Here is a 14,902-nt window from a genome sequence, read left to right as displayed (position 1 = left end):
GTACTCGGTGGGGGAGCGGGAAGCCCTAGCGTGCCTCTGGGCATGTGAGCGCTGGCACATGTACCTCTACGGACGCGCATTCACACTGAGGACGGACCATCAGGCCCTCACCACCCTCCTAGCCACGTCTGGCACCGGCCACAAACCACTCCGTCTCCATCGTTGGGCCGACCGCCTGCAGCAGTACAACTTCCGCCTGCATTTCACGCCGGGTCGGGACAACGTGGTGGCTGACCTGCTGTCACGTGCAATCCCCAACCCACCCCCAGATCCATCTTTGGCCCCCGGTCAGGACCAGGCCGAGCACGACCTCGTCCAGCTCCTCCACACACCCCTCCAGGAGACAGTGTCACTGAGGGAGATCCAGGACGCCTCAGCTGACGACCCCACCCTCTCTACACTCTCGACCTACATCAGACAGGGCTGGCTGGCGAGGGTACCAGATGAGATGCTCCCCTACTCCAGGGTCAGGGATGAACTGTCATGTTGGAACGACACCTGCATCGCTCGCGGGCTCTGCACTGTGGTCCCGAGTGCCCTTCGGGCGCGTGTCCTTGCTATGGCGCACGAGGGCCACTTGGGCATAGTCAAGCTCAAACAGCGGTGTCGCGACGTGGTGTGGTGGCCAGGCATTGATAGGGAAATCGAGACCCTGGTCAAGGACTGCACTGCTTGCCTTCTTAGTGGTAAGACCAGGGCCCCAGCCCCACCCCCGCCCATGCAACCGCTGGACTGGCCGTCCCAACCCTGGGAGCACCTACAACTTGACATCTGCGGCGAGCTGCATGGAGTACCGCATCACCAGAGGTTCCTCGTCGTTGTCTACGACCTCCACTCTAAGTGGCCAGAGGTAGCGCCTGTGGGCTCGGTCACAGCCAAGGTGTTGGTTGACATTCTCAACTCTCTGTTCGCGCGTTGGGGCCTGCCCAAGAGGATCACGACCGACAATGGTCCCCAGATGGTCTCCCACGAACTGTCCTCTTATCTGGAGGGGAAAGGAATACGCCACATTCGCACAGCATTCTACAACCCGGCTGCGAATGGGGGGGTGGAACGGCTGAACCAGTCATTGAAAAATGGCATCAGGGCCCATCTGACACAAGGGTGCACACTCACCACCAGCCTCCTCCAAACGCTGCTGCATTACCGGGCCACCCGACACGCCACCACAGGTGTCTCCCCAGCCTCCCTTATGCTGGGGCGGGAGCTTCAGCTGCCTCTGGATAGGCTCCGCCCTACAGCAGCTTGGGCCCCAGCCCACCCGGTTCGAGCCGCCGTCGACACACGCCAGCATCGGATGAAGGACCGTTTCGACAGGGCCCGACGTGCTAAGCCACCTGCCATCGCTGTCTTGGACTGGGTCAGGATTCGTCGACCTCATCGGGACAACAAGCTCCAGTCGTTTTGGTCGGACCCGGTCCAGGTCAGCCAACAGCTTGGCCCGGCTACATTCAGGCTCGCCGACGGCACACGCTGGCATGATAACCGCCTGGGCAAGGTACACGCCCCCCCGAGCCCAGACCTGGTGGTGCCCGCTGCTAGAGTTCTGCCGGCTGCATGGTTAGAGGCTGCACCAATCCCAGCTCCTCCGGCCCAGCCCGACGGGCCAGTGGTTGTTGCTGCACCTGAACCCCGCCCAGCTCGGGCACGCGGCAGGCCCGAGCACCTGCGTGACTTTGTGACTGAGTATCACTCCTAGTTCTGTGAGGGGGGTGGAATTGTTACATCTGGCACTGCTGCGTCAGTGCAATGTGTTTTACGGCAACGTGCGATTCACGTGAACGTACCTGTTTTCTGTTAGTGGCATTTTGGTTAATAAACGGAGAGCACGCTCCTAAGTTAGCTCTGGCTTCAGTCTCCGTTATTCAAACATAACACCATTGATAGGAGAATATTAGCTAATATTAGGCATGTAAACGCTCATTCAGCTTACTCAATCAGAATAACCAAGTTTCTAATGCGCAAGAATCGTTACTGGGCGCAGCTTCCAAAAGCAGACAAAACAATTGCCAAACGCATCATCAACGGGATAAAGGCGCGCTCACAGTCACATTTGGCCATAACTCTATAAGTGTGCACAATTTCATAAAGGACGAGCGGGTCATTCGAAAGTTCTCCATCCATTCCTCATCAGTAAATACCAGGAGCGCTTCTTTCTTCCCAGTCTCTACTCAGATCCGCTGGTCAAGAGTCGGAGGATGATTTGTTGGTGTCTCTGTCAAACTGGCAGAGCAAATTCTGAACGTGAGTTTGCAAAGCTTGCGAGGTACGTACGAAGAAAAGGTCACTGCGCAAGTCAGAAACTGCTTTCTATTCAGAATTCTTATTTATTTTATTTATTAGTATTATTATATTCAGATTATATGTTTGGAACAGTTACTTCAAAAAAGCCACTTGTATTTGGGATCATATCAACAGTTTTTGTTGTTGAATGAATTCATTCTGATGGCCAAATATTGTGCATGAAAAGTTTAGTTTAAACTACTCAGCCATCATCATTTCTTCCTTTCACCAGTCACTATTGCTTTACTCAGTATAACCCTTACTTATTGACGTCTTCAACTAGTAAGGATTTATTTGATGCTCCTATTAGCTGTCATGCAACGTAGGCCTAATTAAAATGAATAGAAAATAAAATTTTCACATTTATCCATGTCCATCCTACTATCTAACTTCCTCTCAACTAAGCTATCATCATTTCTTCCTTTCACCAGTCACTATTGTTTTACTCTAGTATAACCCATAAGTATTGACCTCTTCAACCAGTAAGGATTTGAGGGTAATTTGTATATATCCATCCCATCTTTCATATACAGTACCTTCGGAAAGTATTCAGACCCCTTTTCACTTTTTCCACATTTTGTTTGGTTATAGACTCAATTTAAAATGTATTAAATTAAAAGAATCTGCCATCAATCCACACACAATACCCCAGAGTGACAAAACAAAAACTGGTTTTTAGAAATTTCAGTAAGTTTATTAAAATTGAAACACAAAAATACCTCATGTCCATAAGTACTCAGACACTTTGCTATGACACTCTTAAAATTAGCTAAAATGCAAAAATATCATCAACAAATCACTCAATAAGATGAATTGTGTCTATCTTAATGCAAGGATAATAGTTCATGTAATTTTGGAATGAATATCTTTGTTTTTATAGGGTCTCTGATTTGCATAGGAATCAATTACACACTGTGTGGATCAGGTTGTCATTACAAACTGAGCAAATGGAGAGGAACAAAACTGCTCAGGAATGTGACCCTGAGGCCTGGGGAGACTCACTGGCAGGGACTGGGGAGTTTGTCAGGATCAAGAGAAAATTATGAAATTTTCTGAGTTGGTAGTGACATCCTAATCTACAGTGTAATTGATTCCTATGCAAATCAGAGACCCTATAAAAACAAAGATATTAATTACAAAATTACATGAACTATTATCCTTGCATAAAGATGGACTCAATTCAACTTAAAGAGTGATTTGTTGTTGACATTTTAGCATTTTAGCTAGTTTTAGAGTGGAAAAAGTGAAGGGGTCTGAAGGCACTGTATCTATGTACGTATCTATCCATCGATTTTGGCAGTGGCCGGGAAATCTCTAAATTTTACCAGCCACTTTGGCGGGTTCAACAAAGGTTCGCGAATACTACGCTTCAATTTAAAAACGAAACTGGTGCGATCCGCAATTGGTCACCGTTGATTCAACACTCCTGCCTCGTCCAGCTGACTGTAACGGTTGCGCATCTCATTCACGCTTCTCCTGACATTCAAACTAACCCCTGAGTCTATGAGCTTTCTTAGTTGCAACAACGTCTCTGGTTACAACCTAAAATAAAGCATAACAGTCAAATTCAACTATACGCGACAGCACGAGATAGAAAACATACAGTAGAAAATATTCAGAAATATTTTGATACAGGGACAGGCGTGAAACCTAAAGCCTACTGGAGGTTCATTCTGTGCAGGGAGTAATGTTCAATGCGTCAGAAGTCATGCTAATGTGTTTTTGTGATCTGCGCCTTAATGTTGGTTTAAAAGAACGTGTCTGGTAAAAGAAAATGAGGGTGCTGGTGAATTTTCTCATTCAACAAACACCTTGGCTCATCCAACAAACACCTTGACAAAAGTTAATATTATTCCCTGTATCTATCTACCGGATCTATTTATCTTCCAACCTTCTCATCTATCTGCCTATATGCTACCCTCTGGTCATCTTTTATTCATCTGTCCATCCTACTACCTACTGTAGCTATCATCTTTTCTTCATATCTATCCCTTCCTCAGCTATCCCATCCCCTCTTTCATCTATCGGCTATCTACAGTATATATCTAAGTTTGTATGTGTATATGGATACTAATGCATATCCTCTCATTCATTAATGCATTTTCTATACAGTAGAGCATTGATCTATGAATGTACAGTACTTTTACATTTCATTACGTAACCTACATGTATGGCAGACACGCTCTCCAGAGTAACAAAACCGGTCCCAAGCGTGACCGCAGTTCCACACGTTTCGTCTGAACTAGGGAAATCAGCCTTTAGTTTCTCCGCCCTGAGTACTTGGAACGACCTTCAAAACATAATCTAATTTGAGTATCTTGTGTCTATCGGTCAATTTAAGACCATGATAAATGATCTGTCATCTGAGGAATGTAAATGTTCTAATTGATTATATTGTGGAAATTATTTTTAATTTTAAATGTACTTTTGATTGTTCATAATGTAAACAGGTCTCCCCTGGTCTCAGTGGGACACCCCTGTATACAAAAGGTTTAATGTGTCACTGTATTTAGTGTCCCTTATTTGACTACATGATTGTCCTATTATTGGCACTAAATCACATTCCTATCACCAGCCATTAGTGATAGGCAATAACGTTTCCCTTGGATTAGACATTGTTCAACATTTTCAATAGCATATAATTGTGCATATTTTAGATTAAAAAACAAACAAATCAGGCTTTTGGTGGTAAACAGCAAGTATTTAATTGAAATGAAATTAAAATAATAAGTACCAGATCTATTGCATTATTGTAACATTGTTTCTGTAGGGGTTATTCTACGGTTTTCTTGTTGTTGTAGCCTACTGAACAAATATACAAGAAACATTCAGCTATCACGGATTGCACACTAGATACTGTAGTAATGCAGTCGTATACAAGACTACCAAAATAATCCATGATTTTTTTGATCAGTCCTTATTTTCCATAAAGAGTACAAAAGTCCACCCAGAGTCAGGGCATTTCTCCAGCACTCCTGTCATAACTGTACACATATCTGTCGCTCGGGGCTTATAACAATTTATAAGACAATGCCTTGAAAAACAAAACAAAAAAAAACAATAATAATGCCAAAACATGTACAATGCACTGACACAGAAAGTCAGCTGTGTTAATAGACATGCAACAAGTAACAAAACTTGCTGAAATTACAATAATCATAAAAAAAATCTTTAAAACCAGTATAATTGCATAAATACTTTATACAGTTCATTTCTCTGTGAAGAAATGCACCCTTTTTTTAAAATGATAGCCCACAACATAACATTTAATTTGATAAAAATCATGATTCATTTAAACGTTTTGTACATCTGAAGGTGCAAAAGAACTCAGATTGATATAAGCCATCTGGTTTTAGAAGCTGCTTGGTGACAGCCAAATCTTATCAGCTAGATGTTATGATTGCACGCTAGATACAGTACATGAATGTAGAATGATATAACAATAATAATAAGAGTGCATGTTATATGGCGGGAAGGGGGGGTGGGGGGGTTACAGACTGTGAAATATAAACTACTGCACTAGTGTGACAGCTCTTAAAAAGTGTTTTACGTGTCAAAAGACTCAAAACTGCTGAAAGAAAGTGGAAAACAAAGTTCTTTCTAGTAATGAAAGCAGCACTTCAATGCACTTTTTCAATGCACGTTGCCCACAGCATCACAGACAAAAGGACACTCTTAGGGTTAGGGGTTGGGTTATAGATTGTTGATAAAAAAGACTATCGGCTTTCATGGTCTCCACACATACATAGAGAAAACCTTGCACTTAATATTTCTAACATACACTACAAAGCTAACGACATCAAGTGTGAAATGTGAAAACTAATCACTTTCTCTTGACAGATGGGATGGATTTCATGCTACAATCCTCATTCAGATATAGAGGTGATCCTTATTTCCCTAAGTGTTCCGGTAACAACTTTTCAATGTATCTACAGCCACTCTACAAGTTTGCACTTCAAACTTCTGTCACTACCACAGATGTTCTACTGGATGTTGTCCTTTTGAGGTTCAAGAATTTGGAGGTTATAAAACCTTGTAGGGATTATCATAAACATATTATTTACACATCACTGGACATCTACGAAACAGACCATCTCCATAAAGAACAGAACTGTGAAATTAATGAATCAAAGGTGCTTACAGGTACAGTACTGTAGTACTGGAGGAACATTTTCTACTGCTCCTATAAGGTTGTAATGCTCAATTGCTACTATGAAGTCTTGCTGTTAACTGGGTCCAAAAATCCAGAAATTAGTGGCTTGAAGTGTTACACAGTAAATCCTTGAAAGCATTGAACAAAATGTTATGTTCTAATGCTACACTCAGTTGTCACAGAAAATGTACTGACAGCACAAAATGGCAGATGTGCACGTTGAAATTAACCACAAAAAGAGAAATACAGAATCACTTGTTTGTGGGCAGTCATATGATGAAGCAATGCTATACCGTATATAAAAGAGTGAAATGTAAAGTTTGTATATTTCATATAATATTCATATATTAGTATTATATTTCACAGATGTTTTCCCTCTTAGAGACACACAACTAACTTACATCTCACGGCTAAAGTATCAAATAAAACTTGATATGGTAAAAGGAACAACAAACTTGATAATATCTCCAGTTTTGATAAGCAAGGACAAAGAAATTAGGATCTACAATGGGTAATAAGTATTACAAACAACAGACTGCATGGTGAGTAAAAATCAACATCATAGTAATTCATACATACATGATATATCAAAGCAATTTGGCAAAAACTAAATCAAAACAATCTCTCTTTGATGGAAATGGCTTGATACTGTGGGCAACACAAATAAATCACGTTGTAAACAAAAAAAAAAACGAACATAGAAATTAAGTAATTGCATAACTAGACGGGCTAGTAATGTCAACCTACAAACATGTATTATTAACATTCATAGTCCCCCATACTATTCCCTCTGGGCTTCCGTACTAGTGACATATTAGACTACACACAATCTTTTTGTTTTAAAGCCAGAAGTGGTTAGTCACAATGCTATGTTACAGGTAATGACTTTTTTTCAATAACCATAATTCTTTTTTTCTTAATTTTCCTGTTCTAGTTAAAAAGGCCATTGTAAGTATTTACAATATAAACAAGTTTATCTCATGTTCCCAAAGAGGCTTTCCCATACTGTTGGTCTAAAAGCTAAGTTGCCGGTGATACACTGAGGATAGCGTTTCTTTTTTTTTTTTTACGAGCATTAACTGTGATGCAGGGAATAAGACTGTTAACAAACCCTTTTCTATATTTTATTCGTCTTTCAATCTGCCCCTCTTTCCTCAATATGCTTAACCGCCGCAGTTATGGAACAATTGACACTCTTTATTCAGGTGATCCCTTTTGTGTGCATTACATGTGGTTACTAGACTTGTGTGGGGGAAGGGTGGGGGTGGGGTATTTTGGGAAAGTGGGGGTGAGAGAGCGAGGTTACAGCAGGGCAGGTCGGGGTTGAGAGACACAGGCTTCCTGCTCAGGTGATGTCAGAACAGGAGGGACCTCAATTTCTGCAGCCGTCTTCAGCACTGCGTTCATGCTGCAGGTTATAGTAACAGTTCTGACAGACCCTCACCGGAGAGGAAATCTTCAGCCTCTTAATCTCTGACTGGAAGCGACTGCACCTGTAAGAGGGAGTGAGAAAGAAACAGAGAGAAAGAGGACCCATGAGCAATCTATGAGAGTGTATGAGAATGTCATACTTTAAGACAAATTCTCCACGTCACACTGTCTTGATGTACACTGCACAAGCAGACCAGATGGTAGCTCTCACACCTCCCTTTTAATGTTTGTTCATTGCCAGGACCACAGAAAAAATGGTGCTGGCCATGAATTAGTACAAACTTTCGGCTGTAGCCATAGTCTTCTTATGGACAGAGAAAAGGCCTTTTCAGATAAGTCTCTACCAACATTGCACACCAGACTCAACAATATTAACCCATTCTTCTTGGTGAATTGCCCAAGCTTTATCAAACTGGTTGGGGATTGTTGTTGGACAGTGATCTTCTAGTCTCCCCTCAGATTTTCAACTTGGTTTATGTTCTAACTGTAAATGGGACACTCGCAGTCATTCACTCTCTTTATGTTAAGCATTCCAGTGTAGCTTTGGACTGATGCTTGTCTATTTTTCCAACGGTAAGGTTTCTCTCTCAGTGATTAGCGGTTTCACCCCTTAAGACTTTGTCTCAACTTTGCTTTATCCACTTTCCTCTTTATCCTGAACTCCTCAGTCCCTGCCAATGACCTCCATTCCCCATACCATGATGCTGCCATCATCATTCTTAAAGCTAGGGATGATGCTGACTGAGTGATGCACTTTGCTAGATTTTATTACTGGAATTATAATTTGTTTGTTGGAACACTACCCATGTGGGGACCAGTGAAATTGCTTGGCTGTTTCGTTTTGAGCTGCCTTTGACTGGTTGGGAGTCTGGCAATCATGTTATGGGTCTGCACCCCTCTTTAACAGACTTTCTGCATCGACTTTCCAAACAAGGTGAGAAGGAAGACCAGAGCTGAGGTTACTAATGTCGGTAACTTATTAACAAATGGCATGAGGCTTTCTACTCAAGTACAGATGATTGAAGTACAGATGAGGCTCTCCAACAGCTACTTCCCCCAGGCCATCAGGCTCATGAACAAGCCTACCACAAACCCATGACTTTACCCCCAGCACACCCACATAATGGACTCTACTAGCACACAGTCACTTTAACAACACCTCTTACGCCAACGGCACAGTGCAATAATAATGACATTCCACTGAACCACTTTACATTTTTTACTCTACTATTTATACTGCAATTGTGTCATGTCTATTGTCTTGTGTCCCCAACAATCGTCACTGTCCAACCGTCTCACTTATATTGTACTGTGTCACTTATTGTCTGTCTCACTTATTTTGTACTATGTCACTTATTGTCTTGTCCTGACCTCATTGCACTACTGTGTATTTGTATTATGTATGCTGCATTGTCAAGGGACCGAGCCCAAGAATTTTACTCCCTGCACTCGTGTATGAGACGTAACAAATAAACTTGAAACTTGGAGAGTACTCACATGACATGTCACATGACATGGTTGTACTCATTTCTAAACCAGCCCAGAGCGCTCCACAGGTTCTTACTTGCACACATTAGACACACTATACCAACACTAGACCATGCTGCTTCCTTACTAATCACTCTGTATCAGTCAGCAGGCCATCTTCAACACCTTAACCTCAGGAGGGTCAATGGCAGCCCATATAATAAGACAGACAGCTCAGCAAGGCTGACCGAGGCTGCTTTGTCTTAAAACTGAGGACTGGGCTTCCTCTCCTCAAAGAGATCCTTCCTACTTTGCTGTGGGCTGCATCTCTCCCTTGTGCCCACATTGCATTAAATGATTGAAAGACACTGGTGACTTCACACATCACCCAATAATTGCTTGCACTATTAACTTAGCATTTAGTGGACCCCTATAGTGCATAGTTAATGCCTTCCTAATGTAATTAATACTTAGTACCTAATAATTAATTAATTAATTAATTATTAGGTACTAGTTATTAATTAGGTACTATCATGTTAGGTATTATCATAAATACTGCAATAATGTTAAACAGAATGACTTGAGACGGACCACACTCTATAATGGTTTAGCTCCTCATAAACAAATCTAATATGACTCTTCAGCACCTCTTCATGTTACATGAAAAACTATCAAATAGTTTTGCTACAATGGTAAAACCTCGAAAACAGCATTAAACAGCATTATACACTGCGGTTGTTATTACTTATAATTCCGTGCATAAGAATTATGTGGTTCATAGCGACGTCGCTTTTTGATCCTTCGATGTCGGCTCTTCCTATCATTGTGAAGCAGAATTCACCAAGCGTTGGATTGTTCACCCACTAATAGGGAACGTGAGCTGGGTTTAGACCGTCGTGAGACAGGTTAGTTTTACCCTTCCCCCCCCATTACTGTCCCCCCTTCTGTCTTACTTCTGGCAGAAGAGCTGGCCACAGTTCCTGCAGTGATGGCGTCGCTCTGCAAGGGAAAAGCGCACGGTGCAGCCTGAGCAGCTGTCTACCACTTCATCCTTCACCCAGTGGTCTGCTGCTGAGCGCCCTGGCTGGTCACTCACCGACCAGCTGAACACCCGTCCCCGCGAATCACCCACCAGAATCTTACTGTGGTCCCTGCAGATGGGGATGGGAGAGGGTGAGTAAAAAGGGAACATAGTAATAACGGTCATCCCATCAACAGTGTTTTACTCACACTAAAATCTTTAGAAGATGTGTGTATAGGCAGCTGTTAAAGCTTCAATCATTATGCATCTGCCCTTTGATTGTGTGGAAAGGAAACTTTGAAAATTCCATGCTTAGATTCAAAATAGCGCCTCAGAATAAATTCTTTGCCAACAGCAACAGTTTAATTGCATACCAGACACATTAGTTTGGCATTAGAGAATGCTAGCAATTATCGTATATTTATTCTAAAAAGTGCGGTTTTCATCCTCAACATAAACCTGTTTGTTGTTTTTCACTAATCAACGCACGGTGAAGTTGAGTAAAACATTATTCAAAATACAAAGATATGGGCTTACAGTGAAATCAACCTACTACAGTTGTCAATATATTAAATTGTCATATGGGTGAAAAATGTAGGTACATTTTCTATGTAGAAATTATCCGCAGCTTAATGTAGTTGACAACTGTATATATATATACACACACACACACACACACACACACACACACACACACACACACAACCTACTTGGAGATGGCGAGAGATGTGATTTCGGCTGGGTGAGCGTTGTCCTTGCGGTCAAACGCTGTATGCATGGTCAGTTTGCTCCGGAACACCAGCTGGCGCTCCCATCTGTAGCCTGCTCCATGGACACAACAGGAGCACAGTAGCACTTCAACAATGCATCAGCCAGGAAACACATTACACAATTGGCAAAGTCACACAACAAAAGTCCACCCACACACACACACACACACACACACACACACACAGGGATAATACAGTATGGCAGTGTTTAAAAGGTTCATGTTTAAACAATGGTATCGTGGAGGTAGCGCAACAGTCAACTGGCCTTTGCCACACTTCATTTGAGGTAATTCACCTTGGCCAGGGGCCATGGTTGAGCAATTCTAATGGATGGGCTTGTGAAACAGTAGCTAATATCTGCGTCTTAACCTGCCCAATTTGTGAGCTGACATCAATTATATATTTTTATTTAATTTGTATTGTTGTAATTAATATTTTTTTCATTCTGAATGAAGAATAATGGCGGCTTGGATGCACGACGTGAGGGTTAGCCTCAGGAGTAGCCTGAGTTGTTGTTCCAATTTGGAAAAGGTCAAATTATTCAAAATGATAATTCAGAAATAATGTATTCATGGTCACTTGATAAAATGATGTCAAACATGTAATGTTTTTTTTTGTTAATTTTTTTTCCTCGCTCTTTCACACTCACTGTAATGAAAAAGATTACCCTCCCCCCATCAACATAGGCCTACATCAGCCACAACTTTGAGTGAAGTCTGTGAATAGAGACGTGCCAAAACTGAGATTTGTTTTGCTCGGATCTCTGTTGTAATGACACAGGTCTGTTTGCTATAGTTACCATAGAGAAGTATCACCAGTAGGCTAAATTTCTCTCTATATATATACAGTGCCTATAGAAAGTCATTATACCCCTTTGAAATAGTTACTATATTTGTCGTACAGCCTGAAATCAAAACCCATTAAAAAAATACTTTTTCCAGCTTTTTGTACAAATTTAGCCATACAACATCAAACTAATGAAAAAAAGGCGACAGTTCTGAAAATGGATAAAAAATGAAAAACAAGAATAACAGGGTTGAAAAAGTCATCAGTCCCCTGATTTAATACTTTGTAGAGCCACATTTTGCTGCAATTACAGCCATCAATCTGTTTGGATATGTCTCTACTAGCTTTGCATACCTAGATTGGAGAATATTTGCCCATTCTTCCTTGCAGAATTGTTCGAGTTCAGTCAAATTCCGTGGTGAGCGGCGATGAACTGCTCTCTTCAAGTCCATCCACAGATTTTCTATCGGATTTAAGTCAAGACTCTGACTTGGCCACTCAAGGACATTCACCTTTCTATCCTTAAGCCACTGCGTTGTTCTTTTGGCGGTATATTTAGGATCGTTGTCGTGTTGGAAGGTGAATGACCTGCCCATCTTCAGCTGTCTAGCAGAGGGACGCAGGTTGTCCTCAAGAATTTGGGTGTACTTGGCAGCATCCATTTTCCCTTCAATCCTGACCAATTGCCCAGTCCCCGCTGAAGAGAAACATCCCCACAGCATAATGTTGCCACCACCATGCTTCACAGTAGGTATGGTGTGTTTTGGGTGGTGTGCTGTGTTTGGTTTTCGCCAAACATAGCGCTTGGAGTTCAGTCCAAAAAGTTCAATCTTAGTCTCGTCTGACCATAAAACCTTTTTCCACATGGCAACAGAATCTTCCAGGTGTGTTTTTGCATAGCACAAACGAGACTGACTGTGGCACTTTTTCAGAAAAGGCTTATTTCTTGCTACCCTGCCATACAGGCCAGCTTTGTGTAAAGCTTGTGAGATTGTTGTCACATGCACAGACAGACCAGTCCCAGCCATAAAGACTTGTAAGTCCTTCAAAGTTGCCTTTGGCCTCTTGGTAGCTTCTCTGATCAATGTCCTCCTAGCTCCGTCATCCAGTTTGGACGGACGGACGGCCTGATCTAGGCAAGGTTGGTGGTGCCATACGCCTTACACTTCTTAATGATGCTCTGAACGGTACTCAGAGGGATAGCTAAAGCCTTCGAAATCTTTTTGTAGCCTTCACCTAACTTGTGCCTTCCTACAACTTTATCCTGGAGGCCTTTTGAAAGTACTTTTCCAACCATGGTGAATTCTTTGCAGAACCATGCACTTCTAGTAATGGAATCCTCAAGAAACAGCTGGTTTTATTCTGAAGTAATCAAAACCACAATTGATGTCAGGTGGGGGGCAATTAGCCTGGTGTTTGATCTGGAAGTTGATTGGTTGCACCTGAGCAAGTTTATAATGGTATACTCTAAGGGGCTGATCACTTAACCAAACCAGGTATTTCACTAATACATTTTTAATAATTGTCCAGAATTTTTAAAATGTGTATTTTCACCTTGATGATGAGGGTTATAATGTGTACATACAGCTCAAAACAGTTAGATTTGATTTATTTGTAATGTGTAATGTGACAAAAGGTAAAGATTTCACAGGGTATGATGACTTTCTATAGGCACTGTATATACACTCACCGATCCACTGATGCTACGAGCCATAGCTAGCTGATAGACACCTACCTGCCCTGAGCTGGTTGTAGGGCCTTGCTTCCATGGTAGTGGGCTGGAGAGGCTGGGGTACGGCCCCTGGATGACCCTGAGCCTGGGGAGGTGGGTGAGGCGGGTGAGGATGCTGGATGTGAGGGTGAGGGTTAACCCCAGGCTTGGTCTGACCCTCTGAGTAGTTGACGAAGACAAAGCCGTCCTTCTCGTCTATGCTCAGGGTGTCTGACCAGCGCCTCGAGTCGTCCGAGTTGCTGTTCACTGACCAGGAGGCCCCCGGGCGACCAGCCGGACCGGCAGGACCTAGACCAGATTAAATAACGTTAGAATGTTCTATTCTTATTGCAAAGAGAGTACACATATTCACACTCAACATATATACAAACATTACAGAACATTTAGATGTAGAACATACAGTACATCTAAAACAACACACAAGTGTGTTCGCTTCGTCTCTGTCATTGTTTCTGCCCGTGGGTATAATTGTTGCGTTTAAAATTCACAAATAAAAATGCACAATTTTGACAAAAACATTCTAACAAGAATTAGGCCTAGAGGTCCATCCATGATTTGTGAATGTTCATGATGAATTGAAAAGATGGAAAAGGTAAAAGTGCCTTTGGGCCTGTGGACAGTGCTGCCTGGTTGGCTGCCTCCTCCTCCACCTCCACCGGATGTTGGAGGGGGTTGTTTGGGCTCCTGGCTGAGACTGGGCTCATCGCCGTCCGACTCACTGCTGTCGTCATCGCCGTTGTGAGTCTCCGGCCCCTCTGCTGGAGAATGGAAGTTTAGTGACACGGTCAGGGGTGCTATCTACTGATGCCAAAAGTGATTCCATTTACATGATGCATTAGTATTACAGTTGACAGATCAGTTAAACACTGCATGAGGCCCTCTCGTTTCTCTGTCCCCAGAAGGATTTGTTTTGTCTTGTCTTAGGCCCTGCTGGTGCCATTCTCATGGTAAACACGGTGAGCTTGGCACTGGCAGCCCATATAAGACAAAAAGCAAGATAGGGACTGAGCGAAGTCATTAAATTTGCTGTCTCTGGTATTTACTCTGATTCCACTGCTTGTAGTTTAGCTTCAAACTGGGAACCAGCCCTAGGCTCCTCTGAGATTAATTGCATGCTGCATCTCTCCCTTGTGAGGATATTGTATTCAAATGTTGAAAGACTCCGGTGATCTGATCTGATCTTTTGACTTGGATCTCAAGAAATCTTAACACTACTATGTTTCACTGAGTTTTAGATTAGCCATCAAAATGTTTGTTTT

General features: G+C 42.5%; 1 protein-coding gene across 1 annotated transcript in view; it reads right to left on the bottom strand.

The window, feature by feature from the left end:
• Window positions 1-4,963: 4,963 nt before the first annotated feature.
• Window positions 4,964-14,902, bottom strand: part of wdfy3 (WD repeat and FYVE domain containing 3) — a 116,525-nt gene continuing 106,586 nt past the window's right edge. Inside the window, exons 61-65 of the mRNA XM_083674199.1 lie at window positions 14,246-14,401; window positions 13,647-13,931; window positions 11,066-11,177; window positions 10,288-10,485; window positions 4,964-7,929 (exon numbers count right to left, since the gene is read on the bottom strand). Coding sequence (XP_083530325.1) covers window positions 7,809-7,929; window positions 10,288-10,485; window positions 11,066-11,177; window positions 13,647-13,931; window positions 14,246-14,401 — 872 coding nt within the window. The 3' untranslated portion in view covers window positions 4,964-7,808. The remainder of the gene's footprint in view (window positions 7,930-10,287; window positions 10,486-11,065; window positions 11,178-13,646; window positions 13,932-14,245; window positions 14,402-14,902) is intronic.

The sequence above is a fragment of the Argentina silus genome (assembly GCF_951799395.1).
Source record: "Argentina silus genome assembly, chromosome: 7".
Classification (NCBI taxonomy): Eukaryota; Metazoa; Chordata; class Actinopteri; order Argentiniformes; family Argentinidae; genus Argentina; species Argentina silus.
Note: the sequence above shows the minus strand (reverse complement) of the source record. Positions and strands in the feature narration are given on the sequence as shown.